Source organism: Phyllostomus hastatus, unplaced genomic scaffold (genome assembly GCF_019186645.2).
Source record: "Phyllostomus hastatus isolate PE091 unplaced genomic scaffold, TTU_PhHast_1.1 phas_scaffold_129, whole genome shotgun sequence".
NCBI classification, from domain to species: Eukaryota; Metazoa; Chordata; class Mammalia; order Chiroptera; family Phyllostomidae; genus Phyllostomus; species Phyllostomus hastatus.
The window spans coordinates 21,776,015-21,794,749 of NW_025334009.1; the positions used below are offsets into that span (position 1 = coordinate 21,776,015).

Below are 18,735 nucleotides of genomic sequence, written 5' to 3' on the forward strand. Positions count from 1 at the left end.
CTAAAACTCTCCCCTAGTTTGTTTTCTTTATAGCGATTATTATGCCTGTTTACTTTCCTGTCCCCGTAAGGCAGTTTGAGGTTTTTGTTTTTTTTAAATACAAGTCCCAGACTGTCTTCACAGCTGAAACATAAGCTCCACAAAGGTTGCAGACCCCTTTTGTCTTGTTTATAACTGCACCCCCAGTATCCAGCACAGTACTGATCACAAAATAGGCCCTTAGAAAACATCTGTTTAATGCTTAGTAAATATTACCATATTTTTCGGACCATAAGATGCACCTCGGTTTTAGAGGAGGAAAATAGGGAAAAAAAATTTTTGAAGCAAAAAATGTGGTAAAATACTTAATAACATAATATTTCACCAATGTAAATGTAAACAAAACTCAACAGCAGCATTAACCACTATTATTCCTCCCAAATTTGGGGGGGGGGGGCGGGTAGCACGTCTTACAGTTCTAAAAATACGGTAATTTCCAAACACACTTTACTCAGCTTATTTTATTGTTCACTTAATTTATTACTAGTTATTTTCTGAACACACCAGCACCTTACACATTCTTACTCAAGAAAATGTAATTTTATTTTGCTGTTTCCCAGGCCCCACTATCATTTTGAGCCTATTCGTTGGCTTCCCTATTCATCTCTATCCAACTGCTTTGTCAAACATGGAAACAAACTCTTAGCTCTCAACAATGTGGCAAAATGCGCATCTGCTGTATCCTACCCTAATTCTAATAAGCACTTAGAAAGACTCCTAGCCTAAGCCATTATGGGTCAGTATGTCAGCAGATGTCCTGCTTCTCAAGCCTCCGGCAGAATGTGGGGCATCAATCCCAACAGTCTTTGACTATGTCTAACTTGTCAAGTTAATATAGTAAAGTTAGTAAAGTCTAACTTGTAAATGTCATGAGTAAACAATTATCAACTGAAGCCTGCTTAACCTCTTAGCTAGAAAAGTGTGCTTTCTCAAATACAATCTCTACCTTGTAAATTAGTCAAAACCCCCCAGCTGGAGCCCCACATGATGGACCTGACCGTGGAGGAGCTGAAGGTCACTGGGTGCACTGACACGTATGTGTCCACCTGAATGTCCATCTCCGACTACCTACACATGAAAGACTGAAAATCTGCTGAACCAGAAGTTACCATTTCCCAAATCCACAGTGAGGAGTCCCCAAATGGCTGATTACAAAACTATACTCAGTTTGGTCATGCCCCAATCCAAACCCTTAACTCTTGAAAGGAAACATGCAGGGGAATGAAAAAAAATATTTCAAGTATGGAGAATGACAAAATCAGACACCATGTACAACTCTTATTTTCCTTCAAGAAAATTCTATCAGCAACCAACCCAACCAACACCTCTAGTGAGCTGAAAAATCAGGAAAACTATTTATCAGCTTTTTCCTGCTTAAAATTGGACACATCTGGCCCATCCATAATGAGAAGGAGACAATCAATTTTAGATAACTACCACATGATAATTTTTATGATTATTAAATGTCCTATAATACCTACATTTACATATTTGAGGAGGCTACCCTGAATTTAGTACTTAGAACACTTTGTCTGTTATAAAATATACAGAATACTATCTATGCTTCCTATTTCATGCTTTTTAAATACTATGTATTTTCACCTACTACATTGTGAATTATTAATTTCCCATTAATACAGATAATTAAAAATGAGTAAGTCTGCTACATAAATATTGGAGGCTATTTCTAATGTTGTCTTTGGGGTCTATTTTAACCTTTTAGGCAAAGCTAACTTATGATGAGGTTCTTTTGGTAATGCAGTAACGAATGCCACTTGGACACAGCCCAAGACATTTGGATAGTGCCAGAAGTGCTACATACCCACTCAAATTTAGAGCATAATGACATAACAAGGATTTGTCTTAATGCATTAAGAAGTCATCTGAGACAAATTTTTATTATATAAACTATAAAAATTTCTAAAGGATTTGACACCAATGCAACAGGATGGTAAATTTAATTCCTTTGCCCCTCTGAAAACCTATCTGTCCCCTTCCCACAGCTCATATCCCAGTTGTTCACAAAAATAAGGTCACAACAGTGTTAAATGTCATCTATAAACCAAGCTGTTGCAAGGCATTTATTGAAGTGACACACAATGCTTGGCTAAGAAGGCAAACCTTTTATCTTACACTGCAGAATGTGACTGTTAGACAGAACTGAGGAAGACTACTCTTCTCCAACACTGTGCTGTCTTAATCACGGGGCTGTCTGATTCCCAAATCTTCACAGTGCCACTTCCTTAGATTTTCAACCACCTCACCTTGCCCTGGCAGGCTCAGGCTAGTGCCGGGCCCCCTCCTGCAGACACCCTACCTCACTACCAGGCCCCCTGGAATCCAGAGACTGCACAGTTTGGGCTCCACTTGCCTGCTAACTTGGGCCTAAAACCAAAATGTCAATTGCTTAAAGCAATAAGCAGTTTTGCCACTCTTCAGAAACTTTGCCCTGGCTTCAGGCAAAGATTTTCCTCCCGCGCTGGCAGTTGAATGTCACCTTCCCGCTCATCATTTGCATACAGGTCTCAGATCACTGGGCTCTGATGTACTAGGCCACAGAATGTTGGCCTAGCCTACAGACATGACAGCTACGTTTTAATAATGTTGGAGAGAAGTTCTAAAATAAATGTCTCTTAATCAGCAAAATCATAAATGAAACAAGCAGTCCACATGTATATGCAAAGAGCAATGGTAACTTCTTTAAAACTTTGAATTTTCTTTTAATCCTATGATTTCTTGTCTCAAGGGTCATTTATGTCAGAAGAAACACATTCCAAATAAACATAAGGATGCAAACAGTATTTTCTTCCAGAACCAAAGGGCAGAGGAGAAAATAGTGAGGATTCCAGCTGGTCACAGAGTTTTATAGATTTGAAGGTATGCCTACTGTCCAAATGAACATTCAGAAAACTTGCATTGGCCCTGGCTGGCGTGGATGAGTGGACTGAGCACCGGCCTGTGAACCAAAAGGTTGCTGGTTCATTTCTCAGTCAGGTCAGGGCGCACGCCTGAGTTGTGGGCCAGGTCCTCAGCTGGGGGAGCGTGTGAGAGGCAGCTGATCCATATTTCTCTCCCTCCCTTCCCTTGTCTCTAAAAATGAATAAATAAATAAAACCTTTAAAGAAAGATTTGCATTAGATGATTAACTTAATTATGCCAGTACTTGATTAACAGTAATATTTCTATTTCTTGACTAAGTCAGATAAGTGGAGTTTATAAAAGGATACTTAATAAAAGAATATTTAATAACCTGGGACCTATCAGATTGATGGCCATTAATTTATGTGCCTAAGTCCCACACCAGGCTCTTACTTTCTCATGTTATTCATATATCATCCTTTCCTTATAAATTTAAAAGTTATGAGTACAGGAGGAAATAAAAGCCTCACTTATTAATTCAGATATGGAACTGATAACAAACAGGCCGCTTTAAATTGCCAGGCCAATAAACTACATAAATTACGTACCACAGGCTCCAAAAGGGCAAAGAAGAGAGGAAAGATGAATCATAATCCATGGGTAAAGAGGACAAAAGCTGATAAAAATATACATCACTTGTCTAGGGTTCAGCGGCATGAAAACACCATTCCGGTACTACCTTGCATCTGGTGTCTGAAATCCTCTGAAACAAGCAAGCAGGTTCATTTTTAATTCCTCCAAACAAGGGGCACATCTTACCTCCTGACGCTGCCCATTATTTCTCTGGACAGCTCTGACTGAAGATGAAGCCTTTATATCAAGAAGAAAATGATTTCCTTCTAATTTAACACAGCAGTGCTTGTTCTACTCCCTGAAATCACACTGAATAAAATTAATCTCTCTTCCATTTTATGGCTCTGAAAACAGTTAAACACAGCTATTATGGCCCCTTCATTTTTCCAGGCAAAATAACTCCAATTCCTTTTAAATGTACTTCATGATCACCAATAACAATCCCCAATTTTCCTACATTAATTGTACCTAAATTTCCTAAGTGTATAAAATGTATCCATTGTACCCATGAAATAAGCAACACACTGAAAATTACTTTCGATTGGTTAAAAAGTTAAAAATAAGTATTTAACCAATAATTTTATAATATTAATATTTTAAAAGGACCTCTTATGCTTTAAAAAATAATAGTATTTAAGAGCCCAAGACTCTTAGACTGTAATGGTGGTTGGTGGGATGGGAGGAGGGAGACAAATCTTTGTCCACTATTCAACAATGTTATGACCCTACTTTGCAAACAGCTGAGATTTGTACTTCTATAGTATAATTACATAACCTCAAGCACCATTGTAAACAGCCAAAATTACCTGGCCATTTACTCTTACCCAACACTGAAATTAAGAATAACTTTAAGTTTGAGAAGTTACTGTTTTTCTATATATGTACTGTGCTATAAGGTATGGTAGTTACTAGTCACACATAGCTATCTAAATTAAAATTATAAAATTTGAAATGCATTAACTCAGTTGGATCAGCCTCCTTTTGAGCACAAAATAACCACATATGGCTAGTGGCTGTGCTGGACAACCAAGACACAGAACCCTTCCACCTACAGTAGAACTACGGAACAGTTGTACTGGGGCGGTGCTGTTCTAGATTGATTTACCTGTATTTTGCAAATGGAAGAAAGCATAGCAAAGTCTCGAAACACTTGGGGAAGTCTGAAACACCAAAGGTGAAATCCTAGCTTTGCTGCCTACTTGCTGTGTGACCTTGGACGAGATACTTAATCTCTCTAACACTGTCTTCCCACCTATAAAATACTATACTGTCAAAAACTAGCGTCTACCTCAGTGATAGTCATGAAGATAAAATGAAATAATGCTGCTAAAGCATTCAGTACACTGCCTCAAACACTGGAAGCTTTAAATGACCATTAGCTCCCTAGTATAAGTAACTGTATTTATTTATAGGTGCATTGAACATCGGCTGAATACTGAGATTTGATATAGAGATTAAAGAAAGACCCCTCCCCCACTGGGTACAATACGTAGAATGGTTATAACATGAAGCAGCAGGAGAACCGACAACAGTGGTATGCAGCAGGATAGGAGCGGCACTGGATTCTAGACAGAGGGAACAGCAGGCGCCAAGGCAGAAATCTTGGCTCTGGTATGAGGGCTCTGGCTCTCCTTTTGGTCGTTTTAAAATTATTACTAGGCTTCATCTTTCTTATAAGTGAGAGTGGGGAGAGGGAGTCTACCTGCTACATAATGGAACAGAAAATCAATTTTAGCTTATGGCTTTGCCTGATTCTATTATACATTTGAGGATAGCAAGCTGTTTCTACACAAATATGGATTTAGATATATCTTTTTTTTTTTTTAATTTTTAGAGAGAGGGGAAAGGGAGGGAGTAAGGGAGAGCAACATGGATGTGTGAGAGAAATATGGATCAGTTGCTTCTGGCACACACCCCAAACAGGGACCTGCCCACAACTCAGGCTTGTGTCCTGACCAGAACCGGCGAACCTTCACTTTGCAAGATGACAGTCAACCAACTGCTATGCCAGTCAGGGACTCCTTTAAGGGAGTCCAGTAAGTCTCTAAAGTATGCAGATATTCTACAGTTCTAAATGAACATCTACAAAACAGAGTCAAAAAGCTCAACATAAACTTTAAAAAATCAAAATTTGCATTGTTTTCAAAATAAAATATAACAAAATAGTTTTGCTTGTTATTTGCAATAATGCCTAGTTGATAATAGATATTTAAGTCAATAAACATAATAATCACTATAAAAATGCTTTGAGTGTGCTAAAAATACAGTTTTCAGGACATCTTAAAAGATAAAACAGCTATGGGAATTAAAATAGTACATGTTAGAGAGCAATGTGACACTATCTAAAGTACTTAGGCAATAAATCTGAAATAATAACCAGCTATAAAACTGGGCAAACTAAAACAAGTCATAAAATGTTCTGTTGCTATTATAAAATATAATCCCAATATGATCATTTAATGTATGTTTTTTTCAAACACATTCTTGTACTGCTATTAAAGCAACAACAGAAAAATATCTATCAAAAACCACAAGTAATGGGAAGTTAACTCATTTTATCACACTCAACATTTTCTTTTATTATGAAATAAACACTTTAAAACCTATGGTTAAAGGCGGGTGTAAAAAAAATAACATTTTGAAACAAGAAAGTGAGAAATTGAAATAGCACGTCTTCCCCGAGCACAGTTCTGAAGGAAGGTGCGTGGCAGCAAGCAGTGGCACCGAAGTCCCCATCTCGAGTGCAGCTCCTAAGGCTCTGTGTTGGTCATGCCCCAGGAGAAAAGTCAGCCCCGAGGTAAAGGCAAAGAGAAAACTGTAGATACAGGGTGGGAAATGTAGGTTTCTAGTTTTAATAAATAATACAAGAACAATCTGTTTGGCACACTCACCACTGTAAACCTACTTTTGCCAACCCTGTGTACTCTTGGCAGTAACAGAGGGTGACACCATACACATCATAAAAGAAGGTAGGAAAAGGAGAACATAAGCTTGAAACTCTAAACGCCAACGGAACATAAGGTAAGAGCATGCTTTCTCATTTCCTCTGACGCGGCACGCATACTTCAAAACTCTTCAGCTATCCAACTTGCAGGTGATAGGCCAAACAATTTCTAGCTGTTCTAGCTACTTAGTGCACACCAAATGTTGTCTTTATAAGGTCCATGCAAAACCACTCAAACTGCAGCAGTGGAGTCGGTATTTTTACTAAATAAAAATATTTCTCAATTATCTATACTAAAAAAAGAGATGGACACGAATTCAGTATCCTGTATAACACAGACTCTTGATGTATATTTAAATTTTATCATGTTAATGACTCCTCATTAAGAGGCATTCTAACATCCTTCTAACACATTTACTTCACCTTTCAGTTATTCACACTGTTAATTTACTAATAACCTGCCTTGCTCCAAAAAGACTCTGAGGTAGCTTAACATTTTTATGTAATGTAAAAGTACAAAGTGAAGATACGGATATAAAAGAGGGGAAAGTAAGAAAATAAAACACCACCTGAGTTAAGGTTTCTACACAAAGTGCAGTTAATCACTGAAGTTGAAGAGTAAAGAAGGCCATCAGCTTCTGGACTACTAACGTAAAACAGAGCATTTAAGATGTGCAGGGTCCACAGACCCTGGCAGTTTCTACCAGCACACAGTGCCATCATTCTCCTAGTCTTGGTTCTCTAAGGGTCTGTATGTTTTACATCTCAATTAGTTGTAACCGGATCTTTAAGGATCAGGAGCTACACCTGGATGTCTTCATCTGGATAGCCTACACTTGACCTAGCACAAATCTAATATTAAGCCCTTAAAAAATACTAAAGGGAACTGCAGGGGAGCATGACCTAGAACTAGATAAAGTAATAGGGTCAATTTGGCATGAAAAAGGCAGACATCTACAAACACGAAGTTAAGAACTGTGAAATGTAAAGAAATCCTTTACCTGGACAAGTGCCAGTAAAAGTTAACACTAACAAATATATGCACACAGCACACAAACAGATGAGTGTGGCAGAGATCACGATACTGAAAAATTACTTTTCAAAGGTTCCAGCTAAATACCGTCTCACGGAACTCAGAAATACAAGACAAAGTACAAATAATATTTAGGCTGCCTCGTGTGTTAATTTTTTCCTTATTTTTTCTTAAATGAATCACAAATAGTTAAGACAACAGTGTAATTCTGAGTTTATTTCTCTACCTACTCACATATGTGGAAAAATAAAGGCTGAAAGATCAGAAAACCTGAGTTTAAATCCAAATCAGTCACTTCTGGTTGTGCAATTCTGAGCAAGTTGCTTCACCGCAGGTGTCCAGAGAGGTTAAAAAGACTAAACAACGACGGTGATGGAGAGAGACTTGACTTGGGATGGTGACCGCACATTCCAATATTCAGTGTAAACTGCACACCTGAAACCTATATGACTTTAGTAATCAGTGTCACCCCAATAAACTCAACAGAAAAGACTAAATGACATCATATATGAAAATCCTTGAAAACATACAAAATGTTATATAAGTATTGCTACGACGACTAAAAAAAGGAAAACAATTAGTGATAGTAATTAGATTTTTGCACTGGTGGCTCCTTCTAGAGATCCCACCTATGTAGACACCATCCTCGATTTCTATCCCAGCGCCTTTCTGTTCTGTGATACAATTTTGAAAAGTGTTAATCCACAAACATGTTTTCCCTACCTATTGTTTCCATTACTGTCACCTGTAAAATACAGTTCCTGCTATTAAACGGCTCTTATCAACAGTAAGGTGAGACAACGGTTGGGTATCTGCCCAGTCATGGCCTCTTCCATGCTGGGAATACCTGAACTAATTTGTGAGGACAACGAAAAGTGCATCAGAGGATGTGCAGGTGCTGATTTAGAACTTACCACGAAGCTGCAGTAATGAAGACTCTGTGGTACTGGTATAGTGATAGGCATATAGAGCAATGAAACAAAAATTGAAAGTTCAAAAACAAACCTTCACATTTATGATCCATTCATTTTTCAACAAGGATGTCAAGAAAATTCAATGGGGAAAATGGTCTTTTCAGCAAATGGTGCTGAGATATTAGGTATCCACACAGCAATTAATGCAGCTGAACCTCGATCTCACGCCACATACAAAATGGATCAGAGACCAAAACATAAAACTCTCACAAGAAAAATATAGGTGTAAATCTTCAGTCTTAGATTAGGCAATGGTTACTTAGAAATGACACCCAACATACAAGCAAAAAAAAAAACAACAAAAAACTGGACTTATCAAAATGTAAAACTTCCAGACTTACACACTTGCTACCAAGAAAGTGAAAAAACTATCCAAAGAATAAGAAAAAATATTTGCAAATCATATATCTGATACAGGGCTTATATCGAAATAAAGAACAATTACAACTCTATAATAAAAAGACAACTCAATTTAAAGTGGACAAATGATGTGAATAGACATGTCTCCAAAGAAGATATAAAAATGGTCAATGAGCATATGAAAAGAAGGCAGTCATCATTAACCATCATGGTGGATTTGATTTTAATGCAAATCAAAACCATACTGACATGCTGCTTCCCATCTACTAGGAGGACTGTCATTGAAAACAGAGACAATAACAATTGCCAAGGCTGTGGAGAAAGGAGAAGTCTCACACATCTTGATGGCTAGAAGGTAAAATGGTGGGGCCACTTTGGGATACAATTTGGCAGTTCCCCAGAAAGTTAAATGAAGTTACTATAAAACCCAGCAACTCCACTACTATAGAAATAAAAACAAATGGCCACACAAAAACTATACACAATTGTTTATAGCATTACTTATAATAGCAAAAAAGTGAAAACAATCTAACTGTCCATTCACTGATGAATGGATAAGTGAAATGTTGTATATCCATGAACTAGACTATAGAGATAAAAGAAATGAAACACTGATGCACGTTACAACATGAATGAACCTTAAAAACACTGTGCTTCATAAAAGAAGCCAGTCACAAAAGACTAGGTACTCTAAGATTCCATTTATACAATATGTCCAGAACAGTCAAATCCACAGAGACAGAAAGTAGACAATGGTTGCCTACAGCTGGGCGGTGGAAGAGTAGGGAGGAAATGAAGCAGTAACTGCTAAAAAAGGTATGGTATACCTTCTGGGAGTGATAATTATGTTGTAAAATTGATTATGATGGTTACACAACTCTGTAAATATACTAAAAGTCACAGAATTTTACACTTTACTCTCAATAAAACAGTTACAATTTTTTTAAAGTAAAGCAGAGCCTGTGTTCAATGTATGTAGACCATTGAAACATAGCAATAAAAAGTGAAAAATGCTAGTATAACTGAACTACATCCTCTTTTTTAGTATTTCCTCATTTTACTTGCTCAATTACTAAATAAAAAATCAAACCCCAAAGGAATCATTTTACCAGTAGTCTCTACTTTCAAAAAGTAGCAAGAATCTCTGTTCCATTTCCATGCTCACAAGGCTAATACAAAATTGGACAGTAACAGATCATATCGGAATTTGAATTTAGCTTCTCTGTAATACAGAGGAACAGGTTATCCTTGGGTGGCAAAAGTTTTTAAATTTTCATTGCGTAATTTTCCTAGCAAACTGTCAGTTTTGCACTAGCACCAAGGACACATAAATGAACACACTAACTAGTGCATTTACAGATTTAAGATCTGTGCTTTTAACAGTCTGGAAAGAATCCTGAAAGTCACAATATAGTCATTTACAAGGGGCAGCGATGCTACCTGTTAGAGTTCTGTAGAGGTACAGCATGAATTTTACCCACTCAATCCAGCTAAGCTGGTATGCAAGCGCTGAAGCAGCGAGCAATGCTAGCCAACAGCCCAGCATCTCCAACTCAGCTGGTGGCATGAAAACATCTATGAATCTGCAGAGACCTCAAAAGAGAGCCCTTGAAAATCTTATGGGTCAATTATGTTATCCATGACAAGAGCAGAGGCCAAGCAAATATATTCTACTATTTATAGGAAATACTCAAGTATACAACCAAATTTCACTCAAATTATACATAATTTTCCATGCATATGGCTCTACAAACCCTATGATTTCATGAACAGAAACTGTTTTCTCAGATGTATCATAAAGTCTGGTTTTTAAACATTAACTCTTATAATTTTTTTAAAAAAATCGTAAGTTAACTCAGGTTTTTTTAAAAAAAAAAACTATATAAAGGCATGTGTTTCCTGTAAGAAATAATCCAACCTATTATCAAAGTATTTTGTGAATACTCTTTTAAAATAATATTTAGGTTCATTCAAAACCTGAGAAAAAATTAATTGATACTATGTTAGAGTAACTTTCTCTAAAAATGCCTTCTAAAAACTTATCTATTTACACTGGGTGATGTAATTCAGCGAGACTCGATGCTCACAAGTTCAAATACAGACTTGCAGAATACTTAAACATATGCAAGTTAGTTCCTTCAATATGATTCTAAGAATTGCTTAACTGGACATCAATCATATAAGAGATGTACCAAATTTAGAAGTCCCTTCCGTAACCTGACATACACACAGAACTGGGCTGTACTAGTTTGTTAAGGTTCCAGAAAATAACAACAAACCACACTCTAAGTGGAATGAATGCAACACCCACCCCCTCCCACCAAGACAGCAAATGAAAACCCTTCTCCTTTCCAACTGCCTGAACAGGTACACCCACAGATGTTCCCTCACACACAATCTTTACTGTGTTAGCAAGCTCATAACCACCCAAGCCAACCCAAAGGAAGGGTTTTGAGAGGCAAGTGTTACTGGGAAAGTTAATACACAACGGGAGTACTACGGGAATGGGATTTCGATTCCTTCAATTAGGCAGATAGCTTTAATTTACTAGACTGCTAGAAATGAATTCATTAGACATTAGGACAGAGGTGCTCTCAGCAAAGAATTCAAAAAAAAAAACAAAACAAATATGAAAGCATTGTTAAACTTTGTGCCAAAAATAAGTTGAACTGAAATTATTCTCTAATTTCTTTTTCTGAAGATAGCAACCACATTCTCACTGAAACAGAGATAGGCAGATTTACTATAAACCACAATCAAATATTTGACACCAAACAATCCAAAACCACAGTAATCCACTTAACAAACACAGTGAACACATCTATATTAAGAAGCACAAGCATGTAGAGAATGCAGAACTAATCACCACTTTTCCAATCAGCAACAGCAGAGAGGAAGCTTTGCTTGCCAAGATGGGAAGCCCATATATGAAGGTGGTGGAGATGATCTCTATCTCTGCCTGATCCAGTACAATCAGCTACTCTGGATCAATATAAGGAGCCAAACCCACTGCACCGTAGGCCTCAACCTGGCTTCTAAAGCAAACTTACTGGCTTTGCAATCTTCATACCATTAAGTGGATTTCCTTGCAAAATCCCATAAGCAAATAAATTAATCAAAGCAGGTACAGGCACACCTCGCTTTATAGTGCTTCACTTTTCTGGGCCTCACAGATGCTGTGGTTTTCACAAATTGAAGGCACGACTCTCCCCCAGCAAAAAAGATTACGACTTGTTTTATTGCAACACTCCCTTTATTATGGTGGTCTGGAACCAAACCAGCAATACCTTCATGGTATGCCTTGTACTTTTCTACAATGCTATATGTCAATTACATGTCAATAAAACTGGGAGAGGGGAAAACACAACAAAATAGGTATGTTTCCTGAAACTGTGTGAAGAGTTTATTATATGTAGCATCACATTTAAAATTCTTTACTTAAGAAGAGCTTGTGTAACCCGTAATGGTATCATTAACTAAGACTCAGTGAAAAAGTAAATCTCTGAATTTCAGATGACACTATAAGCTTTTCTCCTTTACTTTAAATAGAACCATGGATTAATTATTTTATTTAAATAATAACCATTATGTAATTTCTTTCCTCAGACTTAAGTTTTCAGGCATGCTCACAATATGTTGGTTTATCAAGGTTAAATTATCATCTGCAGTAAATCAAGGTTAAATCAGAACAATGTACTATAAAATAATATACCCAATAGCAAAGCATTCTAACCATCACATGATATTTTGTGTTGCATTTATCAAAAATAAGCCTTGCCCTGGCTGGTGGAGCTCAGTGGATTGAGCGCGGGCTGGGAACCAAAGTGTCCCAGGTTCAATTCCCAGCCAGGGTACATGCCTGGGTTGCAGGCCAGAACCCCCAGCAACCGCACATTGATGTTTCTCTCTCTCTCTCTCTCTCCCTTCCCTCTCTAAAAATAAATAAATAAAATCTTTAAAAAAAAATAAGCCTTAACCAAACTCATTAAAATAAAGTAATTAGTTTGTTTTGCCAATAATCTGTTGTCAAAATTTAAGCAAGTATATAAATTAAGTTCACACACTTACCAGTAATCTATTTGTAAAAAGGTTACAAAAATAATGTATGTGCTAAAACACAGTTTATTTAATAAAAGATTCAAACAAACCAAACGCTGTACTAAGAAACAGGGAAGTGTAAGTTTAATTCAAACTGGAGTTCTTCTGCAAATCAATCCATTTCCAGAAACTGGCCACCAAAGCCTAAACAATGATCTATCATCTGAACCAGCTTTGATGTAACAGTCTTAAGAGATGAAAAGTCTCCCTGCTAAACAGTTTTACCTACAAAGAAATGTGTTCTATTTGAGTGAAACGTTCTTTGAACATTATTGCATTTGCATCTATATACGCCTCTCATGTAAAGGGATGTATTAGATTCACCACTAACACAATGTTATTAGAAGTTTTCCTGGACAGGGCAGTTATCAACTAACCAATTATCAATATAGTCATCTATAAAATTTTCACTTTTATTAATATCTATAGGTGCTATCTTTACTTTCCCATTAAAATAAGATCAGTAAAATCAGAAATCAGAAAAACAATAAATTCTACCTGCATTCAATACTGCAATCAGTTTCCTGTAATCTACCCTCTCACTTGCAGCCCACAGGACTACCAGTTTAACTATAAAAAATCCGTACTGGCCTGGTTCCAACACTGACCTCCGATCAAAACAGAAATGTCTTAAAATAGCTAAACAGCCATCTTCCAATTACTGCATGAGACTGAAGACACAGTATAAAGCTGAAGGTTATTCTTCTCCTCTTCCTCTATGTACCTGCATATCATTAATCATTTCCAGGCAAATACCTGTACTTCCTATAAGTAAACTCTAACCAGAAAATTGATGAAATGTGGTCATAAAGGAGAGAGTGTTTTAAATTTAATACCAATGCCTCAAATCAACCATTCTCACTTAGTCACAACCAATGACTGTAAGAAATAGTGTAAACCAGGAAGAACAGTGTAATATTTCTGCATTTTAAAAAATCAATTTCCAACAAGATAACAACTAAATAATTATCAAACAGCAAATATTTTAATCACACTATTATTCTATCATTAAAGAAATCATTTAAGGTCCCAATACCTCCTCTATTAAAGGATAATTGTATTTGATACCCCATAACTTCATTATCTTATCATAATTGAATTACTCTCATTTTGGCAACTCCAGTCTACCAGTACAAACACACTTTCTAAATATTTCATTTATGCACAGAAATAACTACCACCACTGTCTTCCACGATCACTGAAATCCAAATCACGGCAGTATTTTTACTAATAATCGCACTATAATAGTTGCGCATCAGACCGACAGTTCAATTAGCATATCTGCAGAAGATGAGGACAGAAAGCCACAAGTACTTACCTGCAGTTGGGAGGAGGATCCAACGTAATTTCTGCAAGTTCCTTCTGAATTCTTTAATGTAAAGACAAAGAAAGTTATGTTAAAATGTCTCCACTCTTTTTTTTACAATTTTTTAAATTTTAATTGTTGTTCAAGTACAGTTTTCTGCCTTTTCCCTGATCCCAGCCCACTCCCCCATCTTCACTCTTTTAACACGTCATTAAAATGTTACACTTTTACACTAATGTTTCTGATGTAAGCTTTTAATCTGAAATACTAATACTGTAAAAATCATGAAATACAGTAACAACAAAGTAGGAATCTCCACCACAGCTTTGACAATGCACCTGTAAAAGGTAACAGGATTAGCCACTATCAGCGTGTGCAGCCTGGGGAAGCAGCACTGTGACTTAAATTAAAACTCACTCAACCAGTGAACTGATAACACTAACTAAAATTTTTAGTTCAAATTGGAAACTTTTGCTACATTATATATGGATCATTCCAACTTCTAATTTGCACAAGAATATTCCCATTTAGGATAAAAAGATGATCAAATTAAGCTGAATCCAAGCATCCTGACTGATTCAATCAATTGAAGAAGTGATTATTGGGATCTCACTCCAACACCTAAAACTGCTATGGAAATACATATGGTATTCCCCTCTGAGGCCCTGAGGGAGCAACAGGTTGAGGCTTTCAAGTCTGACACTATTCTTTCTGCTAGAACTATTCTATTAATATGTAAATAATCATCTTAATGTCATTGCATGAATTTCATGCAAAGAAAAAAAGAGAACCCTTTTTAAAAGGCTGCTCTTGCCCTGCATTATTTTCAAGTTTGATTTTTAAATGTACCTAACCCCCTATATACATACACAAAAGCTAAAGTGCTACACAGTTTTGTCAAGACTATACTTAGCAAGCTCTTAACTATCACTCATGCATTATTAATTAAATGTAGGCTTTATTAAACCAAACACAAAAAACAATTCTCAAAAGCATCTCTTCTGCTTTGCCTTGGTTTTTAAGTGAGAGGCACCACTGTGGGACGCCTGCTGCCAGAGATCACTGCGATGATACTCAGACTCTTCCAGGGCAACAAATGGAACTACCAAAGTAGATGCGATTCCTTCAAAAGGACCAGCACCAAACTCCTAAAGGAACTGCATGCTACTAATAGAATTTTCACTTCTCTCAGTCATGTGATTCAAGGTTGGAAAGGCATTACAAAGTAAAGCAAGACGAAAAAACTCAAAGCCAAAAAAACTTTCCTAGTAATTCTGCCACGCCATTGGGGGTTTTGGGTAAAAAGACTGCTCCACCTGTTCTCTCTCTCAGCCTCAGTGTTCTGTCCTATGAGTGAAAAAGTTACAACTAGGACAAATTCCATGACCTCTTTTATTTTTAAAACATATGATTTCCTTCTAATATGGATTCTATGATGTGCTTACATGCACATAAAGCATATATTACCCACAATGAAATGAGAAGAGTCTCAAAGATCTGACACAGAAGAACACCCTTTATTGATTTCACGCAAAAGTATAAAATGGGCCCTTTAAACGGGTGAGCCCAGGTTAAAGATAGTAAACTGAGCACATTCACCTCCCACTCCTGCAGGACCCCAACTGGTACAAGAAAGAATAATCAGTAAAATGAGGGGGAGATCACCAGTGAATGAGAAATTTCAATGTACAAAGCAGTTAAATTACAATGTAATTTAAACAGGTTGAAACGGCCAAGATGGGGGCTGCAGAGTGCCCAGATAATAAACACACCCTATTCAAAGGGTCGGGGAGAGAAAGACAACCAGAAATCACAGATTCAAAAAACACCGACCTCTGTAAGGAAAACCACAGATCAAACATGAAGCTTTCTAAAATGTAAAATAATTTTAAGTAACAGATGTTAAGGGGAAAAAAGAGATTTGATATATTTTGATATATTTTCCCTAAATGCTATGATTCATTCGGTAGCCTAGAGATCATGACATTGGCCTTGTACGAAATCTAATCCTAACATCCTGTTTGGTCTGGTGGGATGAATATTTAGTTATTGTAAATGTTCAGGCAATTTACTGGTCTTTTACAATAGACAAAGCACAGAAGATGGTTTGCAGTTGCACTATACACTGTAAATGTAACTAACCTTGGAGAGGTAAAATTAAGTGTAGCTAAAAGAAACCAGCTAAACGTGGATGGAGGATGGGTGTGAGCACATGGAAGGAAGAATAAAAGTATTAATACCCCTATTTTACAAAGTAGGGGGACAAGAAATACTGTGGAATCTGAAGGAGTAAGACAGAGTGACTGTCTTTAGCTGGGGGAGGAATGAGAAAGGAAGAGCGTGTAAATGAGCTACGTCCTCAAGTTTCACAGCAAGGAGTCAAAAGATATTAATGTTAACAATCTGACAGACAGATGTAAGTGTATTATTTAGCGTTCCACACAAAACTAAATGAAGGACTAAACCCAGAGACAGCTAAAGAGTTTGCTTCAAGGTATAAAATTGGGTTAGGGAGGGTGTTTGGGCAAAACAGTTGCTTTCCATTAAAGATGTCTCTGTAATGTTTAATCTGTTACCAAAAACATGAATAACTTTTACAAATTGTTTTTAAACTGAGAGGAACAAAAGAACAGGCATTCAAAAGAGCATGTTTAAAATGTCAGAGAGAACTATTTTTAACATAAAAGAACTTCTCTGGGGTTTTTCAAATAACTCATCTTGCTTTATGCTTACATCGTCCCTTCTGGTTTAAAAATTGACATGTCATAATTTTCTGCCATAGATTACTATTACGGAACTTGAACCCCTCCAGCTTCTATAATTCCAAATCTAATTATCCAATACAAAAAGCAATTTACTGATAAACTTGACAACACTGAGCAATGAGTCAATATATTATACCTAAAAATGGTTGTATTTTTCTTGACAAAAAAAAAGATAATACTAAGAAGTGCTATTTAAACGGTTGCAAGATGTCCTGCTGTTTCCAATGACAGCAATTCACTTCTACCTCCAAAGTTGTGATCATAGTGTGTGTTAAGTTTCTCAGTCTTGACATGTGGGGTAAGGAAGGCCGCTATTTCAGGCACTGTCCCTTAGGGTGAGGAAAGACGAAAAAGTATCAATAATTCACACTTACGGCGACTATCAAAAGTAAATGAAATCAATCTCACAGAACTCTCTAAGTATTACTGGTTTATCAGTCCCCATTTAAAAGATAAGGAAACTAAGGCTAGTTATTGTAAGCGGCTAAGGTGGAAGGCAATTATCTTGCTAAATCAAAGAAACAGAAAGACCTCTCTCTTACCAGAACTTTTAAGGCAAAACTATTTCTCTAGACATAAATCAACTAGACAATTGCTTAAATTTCCAATTTCTGCCTGGCAGTGCCACTTCTATGGTTATTATATACAGAATTTGGGAACTGCACATAAGTTTCTAGAATAAGTCAGAAGCAAAACACCAACTAAATTTCAGTCTCTGAGGCCTCACGTAATACCTTAACTGTCCCAGAAATGGCAAGAACACTGCCTGTGACTGTCATTTGCTAAAAAGAAAGGGTGGGGAGGAGGGGCAGATAACAAGCGTGATTCACTGAGATGTAACTGAAGAATATGGTAGCAACATTATGCAAAACAGAGATGATTAGGAAGCACCCATTTTAGCATCAACATTAGATCACTAGTTCAGAAAAATGAAGCAGTATATATGTAGTGACATGTTTGAAACACACACACATATTTTAGGTTAAAAAAAGTCAACTGTCCTGAGCAGTGTTGCTCAGCTGGTTGGGCATTGTTCTGCAAAGTGATGGGTCACAGGTTTGATTCCCGGTCAAGATACATGCCTTGGTTATGGGTTCAGTCCCTGGTTAGGGAGCACAGGAGAGGCAACACATTGGTGTTTCTCTCCCTCTCTTTTCCCCTCCCTTCCCCTCTCTCTAGAAATAAATAAAATCTTAAAACAAAAGGAAAATTCAGTAACTCTCCCAGGGCCAAGTAGAACATGAATATATGAATATGGGGATTTACAAAGGTGTTTTCTTGACATTTACTTTAAAAACAAACAAAAAAACCCTCCGTCCCACCTAGATGACTTTCTATACTGTCCTAAGGAATGCATTCCCCAGTTTCTTGAGAATCTCCAATCTAACCAATTGAATCAAATGGTAAAAACATCCAAAATGAACTTACTCTCAGGAAGAAAACATCATGCAACTACTACCTAAATTTTTTTGCATCTCATGGCAGCCTCCGAATTAACCTAGAAAACACAGAGTCTTTGCAAATAATAAGCCTAGAGTTTAATTCTGAATGGTGACCCAGTAAACCTCTCCCCTCCAATTATCCACACACAAGGGATGTGGTACCAGACCCCTCGTGGATGCCTGAAACCTCGGTTCTGAACTTCATATGTACTAAATTTTTACCTATACATATATATCTATGATAAAGTTTAACTTGCAGATTGGAAAATTTCACGAGTAGA

The 18,735-nt window shown here is 36.9% G+C and overlaps 1 protein-coding gene across 1 annotated transcript in view; it reads right to left on the minus strand.

Annotated features, from left to right (window-relative positions):
• LOC123830592 (ubiquitin-conjugating enzyme E2 E2) overlaps positions 1-18,735 on the minus strand; it is a 260,315-nt gene that overhangs the window by 230,038 nt on the left and 11,542 nt on the right. The window contains exon 3 of the mRNA XM_045856985.1: positions 14,260-14,310. Within this exon, the coding sequence (XP_045712941.1) occupies positions 14,260-14,310 (51 nt within the window). The remainder of the gene's footprint in view (positions 1-14,259; positions 14,311-18,735) is intronic.